This window comes from Trifolium pratense, linkage group LG6 (genome assembly GCF_020283565.1).
Source record: "Trifolium pratense cultivar HEN17-A07 linkage group LG6, ARS_RC_1.1, whole genome shotgun sequence".
Taxonomy (NCBI): Eukaryota; Viridiplantae; Streptophyta; class Magnoliopsida; order Fabales; family Fabaceae; genus Trifolium; species Trifolium pratense.
The window spans coordinates 44,765,462-44,778,632 of record NC_060064.1 but is presented as its reverse complement, the minus strand read 5'-3'; the positions used below and the strand labels follow the sequence as shown (position 1 = coordinate 44,778,632).

The following is a 13,171-nucleotide window of genomic DNA, read 5'->3' as shown; positions in this document are numbered from 1 at the left end:
TTTAAAAACAATTTTCTTTTTTTCTTTTTAATTAAACAAATATTAAAAACTACATTTTTGTGAGAGGAACGAGAAAAACTGCACCTAAAGCAATGCATATAAGATTTGCCCTTATTCTTATTCAGACTTTAGTTATTTCCTGTCAAATTCTAAATTATCGGGACCTCGTTTCCTTGGTTTTTTTTTTTGGAAAGACAAAAGCTAATATATTAATAAACCCAAGCATAAGGAATGCTAAGGTAAAGAACTAATAGTACAGGAATTCATTGTCTAATACATGGTATACACCTCTCATAACACTACAGGAAAATATGAACATCACCACTACATAGAATTAAGCTGAATCACCGATACTGAGATTAGAAAACAGAGATTTACTCATCCAGGCATAGAATCAAATTAAGGATAGAACATAAAATCTAAATAAGGATCGAGAAATTTGGATCTCTTGGGATCTCGCTCCAAGTCACTAGTGAGCATCCAGACGGTTGAAGAACATGCGATGATGCAAGAACTTCAAATCTAGAGCCAAATCCGGACAAGGATTTTGAGATTCAACCAAAAAGATACCAAAAACTCAATCACCTTTCCTTTATAAGATTCTACGCCACAGATTAAAAGTATGAGCAAAATCCACTTCCGGTACCAATTTAATTATCTTAAAGATCGCAGCCGCAGTAGATTTAATAGTCCACACAGCCAAGATATGACTAAACTTTGGTCGGATAGTACATGTCTCAAAATAGAGTCAAAGCAGGTGGTGCTATCTATCTATGACTAAACTTTGACCAAAGATGATCCTTTATTATCCCAACCAACCAGACTCACCACCACATATACAACGAGGCATATTCATTTCTTCATTCTCTAAACTGATAAACTCACATCTAACCAACCAACCACATGGACCAACAATTCACCTTACATCATTATCATACATACATCACCTTATTCCAACTTAATTCATCATCATCAATGTCACTGATTGTAGCTGCTGTTTGAGCTTCAACAATGTCTTTAACACCTGTTTTCTCATGTGGGTCTTTGTTAAATGTTCCCACAATTAATCTCAGATGTTATAGTACAAAACCTGTTAGACTTTATAGCTGCTTAAGTTCCTCTCACAGGTTGTTTGCAAATGGGAATACAAATGCTCATGTTTCTCATCTCTTCAGGTAGCTAACTGCTAAGTTCATGCTTATTTGTAGTTATTATGATTGTTGTTGAGTTTCATATGGAAAAATGTTTTTAAGTGTGAGTTTTCTCTTATCTTACGAGTCAGTTTTGTGAGTTTGAGTCGGAGAAACTTTAAGTTGATATAATTAATAGTTTATTGCATTGTATTCGGCATAATAAAGTAACCTTTGCATTACAGAAACAGAATTAGATGCATTAAAAAGGAGGGTGAGGAAATTAATTATGAGGCTTCAAAATCTAAGGATATACCAGATATACAAGATAGAATCAGTAATGAGGTGAAAACAAATGTTAACAAGACGGAGATCCCGTTTCTGGCTATGATTGCTATTGCATTAGGCATAGCCGCAATAGCTACATTAGTATCCATTCGCCAGCAGCCGATTCTAGGATCACCATCCGGTCTGCAGATTCTGTCGGAAGGTTCTTCCTCTGCAGCAGTTGCTCCAGTTGCTGCTGGTTTCACTTTCAAAGTTTTCGGATTCAGCTTTATAGTTCCACAATATGCACCAGGGTATAACTTCTTTCTCTTCTATTTCTTTCGTTGTCATTTGTTCCGACAATTTGGCCGTTATACTTTAATTGTTCTTGAAGTTTCATAATTTTTATTGGTGGTTGAGCTACTGCTTCATTGTATTGCCACATATTTGTGTGTTCTTGTAGATTAAGATTTTGCTTTGTTGTTTGCCATGTCTGTCACTACTCACTTGTAATTCATCCATGCATCGAGAACTACCAGTCGAACTAAACACACCAAAGTTTAAAGTGCTGCCATGTATCTGAATTCCCTGCAGATGGATCTACTTCTGGTTGCTTATGGCTGCAGGTTTTGGACTTTTCATCAGTGAAGAAGCTTTAAATATTTGGGTCTGTGCTTTTCTCCGGTACTTCGTTTTACATCCTTAAATGCTTGCTTCTTGGTTTTCCCGTCGTAATTCTTTCTGGAATGAAAACACCTTTGGCTTCAATATTATTATAATCGTTTAATTATCTTCTAAGATATTTATTAGGTTGGCACATCTTTAGCAAGGCTTTTGTCTCTCGACGGAACTTGGCAGTCATTTGCTGAATCTTTCTCAAGGAATGCTCCATACATCATATCAACGGTTCTATGGGTTTATTGGTAATTAGAATCTCTATCCAAACCGTTATTTACTTCTTTTATACACATTGTTTTACATCATCGAAAAACTACTGATGATTTCAGGGGAGTTTGCATTAGTGACCTTATACCCTTTTACTTGGGGAAGCTTTTCAGACAGTCTGGTGCATCTGCTGATGTTACTTCAAGGGTAAGTTGTACATTTTTTAAGCAACCAGTATGCAAAAGTATCACTATAGTTGTTACAACACCTGTAGGGGCCAAAAGTATCACTATACTTTTATCATAGAGTTCGGCCAATTGTGCCTATGTCTCAGCTGCAGAGTTGTTGCAGTACCTTTCTGTTAATCAAGCTTAGGGTTTATACAGTACAACTTGTGTTTACAAGATTACTTTTGAACCGTACTGTAGGGGCTTTTCACTCCGCATCCCCCGGCTGCAGCCCAACAAACATTTGGGCTCGAGCAATCTGTCCACTTATTAGTAAGCTATGAACCATACCTAACAACAGCGACAATGATCCCAACTAGCTTGACCATGCTGCCACCACCAATCATCTGCGGCACGCCAAATTGGCAAATATTGTTTAAAAGAGAAATTAAAAGGAGAACAAGAAAACAAGCACGGGGGATGAACCAAACCCATGAAAAAATCACCAAGAGGAAATTGTACATACATCTGTCTGAACCTGAATCATATTGTTCAGTTATACATCTAGAAATCGAAACTGCACGTTAAGGCTAAAACTCCTGTGATTTTCAATTAATTGTCTCAATGTTTTCCTTTTATTCATAGTTATTATTTTTGGTGGTCTCAACTCAACAGTTAGGAATTGGCAAAGAAAAGGCTACAGAAATCACAGATGTTGTACAAAAGTATGGCAATCTTATTGGTTTTGGTAAGCTCCAAGAGTCTTTTATTTGTGTGCTAAAGCTGCCTATGCCATCATGTATTGTAGAAGTATTTAATTTTCTATGTCAAAGTGCACTTGATCATTTTGTTGATTTTATGATTTTCTTGTGACTTAATTTGGCAGTTGAACGATTCTCTCTTGGAGTGAGAAACCCTACAGCTTTCCTTGCAGGAGCCTTGGTTAGTGATTAAAATTGTTTGGTTTGCTAGCAATAGTCGATATGGTTTTACAATTTGCTGTTTTTAACATTAAAGCAATTTCCTTGAGTTGAGTGTTACGATTTGAATTACTTATAAATAATAAACGGTTCTCAATGTTCTTATATTCTTCAAAGTCCCACAGTTCTTTACTCATTTGATAGTTAGATTCCGCTTTTATATTTGTCAAAGTTAGGAGAAAAGAAAAATTATAAGAATTCCTTGTTAGCAGCCAACACTCGGTGGGATTTAGTCCCACATCGGATAGATAGGACTCTTGAGAAGAGTTTATAAAGAGGAGGCAATCCTCACCTTACAAGCCGGTTTTGTAAGGATGAGTTAGGACTCGATATTCGTGACATGGTATCAGAGCCTATCGGGTCTATCGTTGGGCTTCCGCCTTCCTCCGTCGTCCACGCTTCAGGCCCATTCCGCTGGGCTGAAGCGTGAGGGAGGGTGTTAGCAGCCAACACTCGGTGGGATTTAGTCCCACATCGGATAGATAGGACTCTTGAGAAGAGTTTATAAAGAGGAGGCAATCCTCACCTTACAAGCCGGTTTTGTAAGGATGAGTTAGGCCTCGATATTCGTGACATTCCTATGAGATGATTAACAATTTTTTTCTTGTTTTCGTACTTCTTTTCGATAAAGATAATCCGCATCTTTTTCATTTGGCCCTTTTATAAGGATAAGAATAACTGTTTTTCTTCAAGTGCAGGGTATTTCTCCGAAGTTGTTTTTTGCAGGGGTCTGTTTTGGTGGTTTGTTCACACTTCCCATTCAGGTGAATATGAAGCATGGAAACAATGTTTTAATCTTAATCAGTTAATCTTAATTTGTTTATATACAAGGAGTAAGTCATTTTCTAATGTGGTGACTAACATAACTTTACATTTTCTTATGTGATCAGCTTGGAATAGGATTCCTTTTGAGGGAGCGTCCAATATTTGCTCTTGCCACTGTCGCAACCGTTGTGGTAATAATAATGTTATTTTGAATGATAAAGTTCTTGTCTTTAGTTAAATATGTTATGACAATTTTCCGTTTTGATTTTATACAGGGAATTTGGACAATTTTCCCATATGCCGTGGCTGCTTCAACTGCTTTATTCTTTTATGTCAGGCAGAAGTACTTCTCTTAAATGTATATGCAGATAAGTTACATGTTAAAAGTTGATTCATCCGTTTATTGAACTTTTCCATGCTTATAAGTCAGAGAAAATCTCCTTGGTTTTAGGGTTCTTGAACCAATTTGTGTTATAGGTAATGATCAATCACCATGGCTGATTAGCCATATATACTAGGCTAGGGTTCGGCATTTAAGATTCTTTTGTAAATGCAGAATAATTTATTAATAAATCCCTTGGTAGTACTTGAATCTTGATAGTATTTCATAAAAAACATGGCTTGTTTAGTGTCATAAATTTTTTTGAGCTTGTTAACGGAAAGTCCTTGTTTATGATGACTGCTGCTGCACACAGCATGTATGTCGAACATGATTTGTCTTTTATTCGTGTAGCCGCAATGTTCTTATTGCATTGGACATGTTACTAAAGAGAAATGATTTTTGACATCAAAATTTTGACGTTGAATACACGTCCTTTGATTTGTGTTTATTTTTGAATACATGTAAGTTGCGGAAGATAAAAAGAGAAATATAGAGATAAATACATCCAGTGTCACATATGGTGTTTCTCTTTTGGTGTTCAAATAACACAACTGGTTACTAAAACCGATATTAAAACATATTATGTAATTTTTCCTGTTCAGAATAAATACTCATCTATAGACTATAACCAAATTGAGAAGCTATGTAATATAATTTACTAAATTTCTTTCTTTGCCTGTCGAAGAATCAAACTTCTTTCGTATTGTAAATCAGTTACCATTTTGACATGACTCAAGAAACCTGAGCTGAATACCATAAGCTTCCTTTAGCTCTGCTAATACTTCAGAAATAGGTGGTCTCTGTGATGCATCTCTTTCCAATGACTTCACAGCAATGAACGCCGCCTTCTTCATGCTCTCTAGATCAAAAGTTCCATGTATGCTTTCATCTACAACTTCAAATGCACCTGCCTGCAAATAGGGTTTGGCCTGCAGTAGGAAAGTTCGGAAGAGCGACAAACAACATCGGTTATATGTAAACATGCATGAACTATAAGCAAACAAATTGAGGGAAACACGCTTTCATTTGAGCGTAAAATTGAAATAAATGTAATTAATATCATATTGAAAAAATTAAACAACACTTATTATGGAACAAAAGTAATTGTCGAAAAATTTCAAGCTATTGCATTGTAAATTTTTTTGAAGGAACTTCGAGTTACCCATAAAACCAAGTTGAATGAATCAGGAGTCCCGGAGTGAATCAATGGCTCTCTTCCACAAATGAGTTCCAAAAGAACAACTCCAAAGCTATACACATCACTTTTCTCAGTAAGCTGTTGGGTGGAGTAATACCTGGTTAACGGAAATTGTCTTTAATATTTTTTAGCACGAAAATGAAGGGCATGCAGAGGCTCACAAATAGAGACTGCGATCCTAACTAGGTCAGTACCACAGCCCCTAACAATCATTTACAGTGCGCCCGTAATATTTTATAAATAAAAGGAAAATAATATAAGCTTTAAAGGAAACTAGAATTTGATTAATTTGAATAACATACTCTGGATCTAGATAACCAGCAGTTCCCTTGACAACAGTTGTGACATGAGTTGCATCTTCTTTGGTTACCTGCTTAGAGAGGCCAAAGTCACAAACCTTAGCATTCAAATCCATGTCCAAGAGAATGTTACTACACTTGACATCGCGGTGTATGATTCTTGGTTCACTTCCATTATGCAAATAATCCAATCCTTGACAAAATAGAGAGTGAGTTTCAGACATAGTTTATATCAGTAGATAAGTTCAAATAAGCCGGTCAAAATAGACCCTTAATGCAATACCTTTTGCTGCATCGACAGCAATTTTCAACCTTCGAATCCAGCTTAAGGGAGCTTTAAGGCTGTTTGTACCTATTCAAAAGAGATTAAATGCTCATTGTTAAACAGAGAACACTACAACACTACTACTGAAGCAAAAGGGTATGATTATCAACATTGTAGGTACCATAGAGGTGATCAGCCAGGGATCCACCAGGTAAGTATTCATAAACCAATATCTGATGCTTTGATTCATGACAAAATCCTTCCAAAGTCACAAGATTTTGATGGCGGATTTTCGACAAGAGATGAATCTAGGTGCAAAAGAAGATAGGAAAGGAAAAATTAAGGAAAACCAAATGAAAAGTGAAAAGATAATTTTTATGACAGTGCCATTGTTCTTACATCTAGAGACACAACTTAAATGATTCAAGATAATGTATTAGAAGGATCTATTCATTCATAAATATGTATAATAGTGAGAAAATTCATGTATTACCGTTAACTGTCCAAGAATCATTATATTTTGACACTACTTTTAACTGTTAAAATATGATTATGACATGAGAATACCAATGTACTTGGTTTCTCTCTTGCCCCTACATTCCCTCTAGTCAAATTTCAGTCGTTGGATTAATATAACGACAGTAAGTGTTGATCTTTCAACAGATGATATTTCACTCGAGAGACTGGAGGGGTGTAGAGGATCCAACTCAGACGCGGATACATATCAGTATTATTTTACTTATTCAGATATACTTCCACAAGCATTAGTATATGCAAGAGAAATTTAGTTAATGAACCTCATTGATAAAAGAATCAACCCCGAGTTGGGATTTATCGAACCGAACTTTGACAGCAACTGATTTTCCATTTGGAAGTCTTCCAAGGTAAACAGATCCAAAACCTCCTCTTCCTATGATTTCCTTAAAATTGTTAGTAGCTACTTTGATTTCTTTGTAGGTAAAAACTTTTTCTGCACCCCAGTTCCTCATATCAGTTTCTTCCCCTGATCGAAAAATAACATCGGATTAATGCATGAAAGAAGTGCTAACTATATAAGCATGATGTCGAAGTATACATACTAGTTTTGTGCGAGGCTCCATATCTTATTTTAGCATTGTATAGAAATACTGATAGACATATCAGGAAAATGGCAAGTGTAGATCCTCCAACTGTGCCTAGTATTACTGCTAGATGATTTTGTCCATGGTGCTTCCTTTTGGGAACTGTAATCAGTTGTGGTGCCACAATTGGAGGATCGGATGATGCATCGCCGCATCCGGTTGTGGAAAAAGTAAGGCACAAATTTCCAGATGTTCTAAAAAAGATCAAGATGTTAATATGCATACTTTTTAGGGTGTGGATCCTCTCCCTCGTTACTGGATGGTTTCGGTAGTAGCATAGATTAAGGCACAATAAATAAAATAAATAATATTTTTTTTACTTATTTTATTTGTTGTGTCTTTCTATCTCCTTCCGGAACCATCTACTAAGGGAAAGGAATCAAACTCTACTTTTTAAGGATACCTAAAAACCAATACCTTACCTGATCTCTATAGTGTCTTTGTTCAAAGACTGTGGAAGTGGACCCTGTAGATTGTTGTTTTCTAGATTCCTGCATAATCAAAGACATTTTTATAAATTACATGAAAAATATAGAAAAAGAAAAATAAAATTAAATGAAAATTGAAATTGAAATTTTTATATGAAAAGAAAAAAGGATTTTCATCTTTGAACTAATTTTTGTGTAGGTCACTTACAGTAAGTGGAGGTTTTCTATCTCTCCCAAGCTATCAGGCACTACTCCCTGGAGATTATTATTTTCCAAGTCTCTTCATATAAGGAAAAATTAGAAGGGAAATAAAATTAATATTACTTTAGGAATCCATATTCTGGCTATAAGACAATACTAAAAAAATCTAAAAGCAAAAGGACTAAATAAAAGTATTATTTAAAGTTCTAGTTGTTTTGTCGCATAACCCTAGTTCAAATTAAGGACGAAATGTTTGGGAGAAGTCAAGTTCGAATCCTGACTGAAATAATCCTTGGTCAGACTTTACTTATCGTCCGATCGAACTCCAAATTACTAGGTCTCCTTCCTCTGGAAACCGGAGGATTAAGACAAAAACACCCTAAGCGTTGAAAAGCGGAAACTCACAAAATTTGCAGGTTAATCAAGTTTTCCAGCTCTTCACCAAAGGATGTCAGCTGATTGAAACTAAGGTTCCTGCAAATTTGGGCAGTCATTATCAATCTTTGCTTAGATATTAAAACCTGAGTTTAAAGTGTTATGTTTTTTCGGAGCATTACAGTTTTGCAAGACTTTGCAAGCTACCCAAATTCTGGATTTCACCAGCAAGTGATGTGTTGTGCAAATCCCTGATAAATTATTTTAACGAATATTATCAATGTAAGCAATAATATGAGCAAGATATATATAGATTATATCCAAGTAGTAGAAAGAAAATTACAATGTTTTAAGGTCCAATAAGTCACCAAATGTAGGACTAATTGATCTCAAATTTATGTCTGAGAGAGCCCTGCAATTTTTTTTCATTACTATTAGAAGATCTTTGGTGTGATAAAGATTAGGGTTTAAATAAAAGTACATAACTCTACTTTGTCCTATAAAGATTAGGGTTTCTCCACATTAGTGCTCAAATAATGTCACCAGTCACCACATTAGTCCTATCTTTTGAGAACTAATATGGTGATATGTTACTCTTTTAAGGGATTGATTTTGGTAACCAAAAGTTTTGGATAAATAATGTGATGAAAATTTAATCTATGAAGGACTATGTAAGAGGGTTTAGTCATAGAAGAATGTAATTAGTTCACACACAATGATGTAACTAAGTTTCCTTCACAAAGTATATGATCCCATGGGAAAGGCGAGCACGGATCATCTTGCCATTCTAGATCCAATCCGGTGGATTGCTGAATAACCTGCATTGCTGAAACTGGAATACAAATTGAGAAAAACAGTAAGTATAAAACAAACAATAGTTAGTAGTAGAAAAGAAAACAAATGATGAGACACTTGAATTGGTTCTTGAAAATATAGGACAATATGAATCTAGTCCCTCACATTATCGATATCCTAAAATGATTACTGAAATTGCAAAATCTTAATCAAATCCGTCTCTGCTGATAAGGTCGGTGATGAGTTTGAAACTAAGTTATTAATGTCATTGTTAGGGATGCATTTGATAAGACGTCTAGATCGAGGGACGAACTTGATTAACATTTTGAAATTGAAGGGATCATTTTTTCAAGGACTGACTTGAATATTTACTCGAAAACAAAGTGCATACTCAGAAGATAAGGTGGTAAATTGCACCTGTGGTTGAGGAGGCTTCTGGTGGAATATCAACCATATTATATACTTCAAATGCATTGATATGAGGGTAGAATTTGATACTTCTTAGTGTTATATTCAATGTGCTTATACCCTTTCGCGTGACATATAAAACACTGGTTTCTGACTTTTTTATCGTATAGTTTGACTTTACAAGATCTCCATTTATGAATACATCAAATGAGGGAAAAACAGGAAGAATTCCAGCAAAATAGAGGATAATGTAGTAGTCCCCTAATCCCTCAAGAGGGAGGTTATATGCCAACATGTTTCGTCGCGCCAAGACTCTTCCAGTTTGAAGAACAGCAGCCGGTGGTTTCTCCACAATATTGGATTGATTGAAGCTATTCTGAATCTTAAATCCAGTTGTAGCATGAAAAGGTATGAAACTTCTATCACCATTCCATATTCTATCATATGGATCCATGGGGAACCTGTTTTTTTTATAAGATTCAAATTGTGAACTGAAAGACTTATTTAAGTCATATATCAAGTAATAAAAAAAAGTTTATAAAAAGTTGGAAAAAAGTGCCCGACTACACTATGTTTAGGTAGTGATTCATTAGAGTGAATCGGAATTCATCATAGTAAATCGGAATTGATCATAATGAATCATGATTCAATATGAGATTTATGCATATTAGATACACACTACTCTAGCAATCCACATAAAACCGAGATATGACTTACTTGCTTGCATAGTAAGATACTGATAACCATGAGCAATACGTCGACTATTTACAACCTTAAGTATTCACAAAAAATTGTGTATAATTAGAAAGCAATGCTATGGATTCATACCTTATAGACTCATTGATGTGTCCACAATCAATTCTATAACTCATCCTAAGTAATTTATTTGGGAAATCTTCTTTTCCCTTTATGTAAGATCCTTTAGGAAGAGGTCTAATTTCAAGCAAAGAAATTATAGGAGAACCACCATTTGGAATTGAATTCAAACAAAACACAATTGTATCCTTGTTAACTTCCCAAAGAAACTCTTCTATCAATGGATCATTTTTAGCTAGATTTATCTTAGAAGCAATAGCTGTTCCAAGAGAAACATAGAAAGTAGGTGGTTTTCCAAGTCCATCATAGTTTTTGTATACAAATTTTGCTCTCACAAGAATCAAACTAGTTGCATTGTTCACCGGTATGCGATAGCATGCACGACGTCTTGAATGGGGGAAGAACCGAGCCGAGACATTTGTTGACAATGAACCATCATTGTAATTGATGGTGGTTGTCTTTCCAGTTGTTATGTAAGGAGTGTCTTGGAACCATGAAATGTTAGATGAATCATTGAAGCTGGTTTTTCCACCACATGATAGACTCAAGAAACCTGATTCATGAAATTCTATAAGAAATCTACTAAAAACCACTATTACTACCTTCGGTCATAAATATAAGAGACAGTTTTGTCAACAAAAGTTACACCAACTTTTGTTGACAAAACTGTCTCTTATATTTAGCACCAGAGGAAGTATATAGAAATTAGAAATAGCTAATACATAAACACTTATATGATAAGCGCTTATACGCGTAATTAAGTTGTATAAGGACATACCATCTTGTCCACAAAAAGCAACAACCAAGAAGCTAAAAAACATAAAGAAGACAATCCATAAATCTCTTAAATCCATGAATTGAGGTGCATACTATATATAAATCCCAAATGAAATGTTTCTATTTTACATAACCAAGGAAGAAGACATGTAAATAAATAAAAGTAGTAGTGTGACTAGCTATAGTGTTAGTTGTGTGTAATAATGAGAAAAAACAATGGATACAACAATATATGAAAAAGACATGATAAAGCTTGAAGGAAGGGAAAAGAACACTAAGTGTAAATTCAGGAAAATGATATGGTTTGGTAGAGTGACCAAATTGTTGATGATAGAAATATATAAGAAATGGAGAAAGCAAAAGTGCATTGTTGAGGTTATGATTAAAGGATTGTAGAGTCATTCAAGATTGAAAAGTGATTATATTATTTTAATTTTTTATTTATGTAGCATCAACTAGCTAGTTTTTCCTCTCCTTCCATCCTTCTCCCTCCTTCAAAAAATTAAGTGTAATATGAGAGAAAAATTAATAAAATATAATTAAAAGAAGAAGAGTGAGAGAGTGGGAGAGAAATAATTGAATGAGATGATCCAAGCCCAAAAAAAAAAATCTTCCATATCTATTTTGTATAAAATGTTGAAAGAGCTGGACATTTTTTCCAAATTTTGTAAACATTGTACAAATTCTCATTTTTTATTAATGCAGAGTATTCATTCATTATAAACAATTTAATGATATAATTGGAAACAAATATTAATTATATTTTTGTCTCTAAAACACTCATTATTTAAAAAATAAAATAAGATATTAGAACCATATAAGTTTTGGAATTGAGGTATAGTTGGAGATACGATAAAGTGTCTGTTTGTTTGTCCTAAAGGATATACTTCATTCGGTCTTTAATATAAGAGAAAATTAACATTTTAGATTTATTGAAAATTTAATGTATTTAGTCAATAATATAAATTAGATACATTAAATTCTCAATAAATCTAAAAAGTAAATTTTCTCGGCAATAGTTAATATGCATAAACCTTTTCTTATGTATGGTGCATAAGTCATTCAAAGCCATCAGATGATTTTACACATGTAATAATCATAACTAAAGAACTTTATATTTTTGCTTGCTCAATTTCGGCCACATTTTACATGCGATTCGATCACCGATTTCGAAAATTAATACCGGAAACATTCATAAAATCGAACGATGATCAAAACGGTATAAAGAACGTCGAGTTTCGTTGATTATTGAGGGAGAACGAACCGGGTCGACGAACCGGGTCGTCGTGACCCGTTTCTGCAGAAAATGGGTGAGGAAGATGATGAACAGTGACGCGCGTCCACGCCAACTCTCACTGGAGGCGCGTGGGGGCGCGTGCGGTGCCAAGGAGACTCCAATTTTTTTTATTATTTTTACATAAAAATAGTAAATAATTTTCTGTGAATTTTGGGACCAGTTTGGTATTTTTCTGAGACCTGAAACTATTTTTAGTTAATTAAATGAGGTAAATATGCTTTTATAAATATAAGATATTAATAAAATTTTCCCAAAATTTTATTTAGGGTATTTTGAATTATTTGGAACGGTTGGGGATACCTCACTCTCTTCGGTTTTATATCATCTTAAAAATTTAAATTTATTTCACAATTTTTATTAAGGGTTAAATATGTTTTTGGAGAACAACTCTTTGAAACCATTCCACAACAAAAATGGTTTCATACCGTTATACACTGAAACCATTAGTCTAGTTAAATGGTTTCATGGCGTTATACACCGAAACCATTATTATAGTTAAATGGTTTTATATGAGCATTAGTGTCAAGATGTTATACACTGAAACCATTAGTCTTGTTAATTGGTTTCAAGATGTTATACACTGAAATCATTTGTCTAGTTAAATGGTTTGATACT

General features: G+C 34.4%; 2 protein-coding genes across 2 annotated transcripts; one reads left to right on the top strand and one right to left on the bottom strand.

Annotated features, from left to right (window-relative positions):
• Positions 1–822: 822 nt before the first annotated feature.
• On the top strand, positions 823–4,786 carry LOC123889722. Its single transcript, XM_045939183.1, has 10 exons — positions 823–1,175; positions 1,376–1,711; positions 1,992–2,064; positions 2,208–2,320; positions 2,405–2,489; positions 3,125–3,197; positions 3,336–3,391; positions 4,128–4,193; positions 4,320–4,385; positions 4,470–4,786. The coding sequence occupies exons 1-10, from the start codon at positions 1,012–1,014 to the stop codon at positions 4,548–4,550; spliced, it is 1,113 nt and encodes a 370-aa protein (XP_045795139.1). The 5' UTR covers positions 823–1,011; the 3' UTR covers positions 4,551–4,786.
• Positions 4,787–5,080: 294 nt separating this feature from the next.
• On the bottom strand, positions 5,081–11,570 carry LOC123889721 (probable LRR receptor-like serine/threonine-protein kinase At5g48740). Its single transcript, XM_045939182.1, has 16 exons — positions 11,261–11,570; positions 10,495–11,035; positions 9,676–10,127; positions 9,178–9,295; positions 8,807–8,875; positions 8,646–8,714; positions 8,494–8,562; positions 8,096–8,167; positions 7,882–7,950; positions 7,418–7,653; positions 7,136–7,341; positions 6,520–6,646; positions 6,357–6,425; positions 6,077–6,266; positions 5,739–5,871; positions 5,081–5,505 (listed from the first exon to the last, which is right to left on the bottom strand). The coding sequence occupies exons 1-16, from the start codon at positions 11,334–11,336 to the stop codon at positions 5,287–5,289; spliced, it is 2,715 nt and encodes a 904-aa protein (XP_045795138.1). The 5' UTR covers positions 11,337–11,570; the 3' UTR covers positions 5,081–5,286.
• Positions 11,571–13,171: the final 1,601 nt, after the last annotated feature.

What these genes read in the sequence shown, in the direction of transcription:
- LOC123889722 (XM_045939183.1), top strand. Translation starts at nt 1,012, where the DNA reads ATGTCTTTAACACCTGTTTTCTCATGTGGGTCTTTGTTAAATGTTCCC. An exon ending in AAGAAGCTTTAAATATTTGG is followed by an intron (nt 2,065 to 2,207) that starts GTCTGTGCTTTT and finishes GATATTTATTAG; the next exon opens with GTTGGCACATCTTTAGCAAG. An exon ending in TGGCAATCTTATTGGTTTTG is followed by an intron (nt 3,198 to 3,335) that starts GTAAGCTCCAAG and finishes TTAATTTGGCAG; the next exon opens with TTGAACGATTCTCTCTTGGA.
- LOC123889721 (XM_045939182.1), bottom strand. Translation starts at nt 11,336, where the DNA reads ATGGATTTAAGAGATTTATGGATTGTCTTCTTTATGTTTTTTAGCTTC. An exon ending in GCTGGTTATCTAGATCCAGA is followed by an intron (nt 5,872 to 6,076) that starts GTATGTTATTCA and finishes TCCGTTAACCAG; the next exon opens with GTATTACTCCACCCAACAGC. An exon ending in CATTCAACTTGGTTTTATGG is followed by an intron (nt 5,506 to 5,738) that starts GTAACTCGAAGT and finishes TTCCTACTGCAG; the next exon opens with GCCAAACCCTATTTGCAGGC.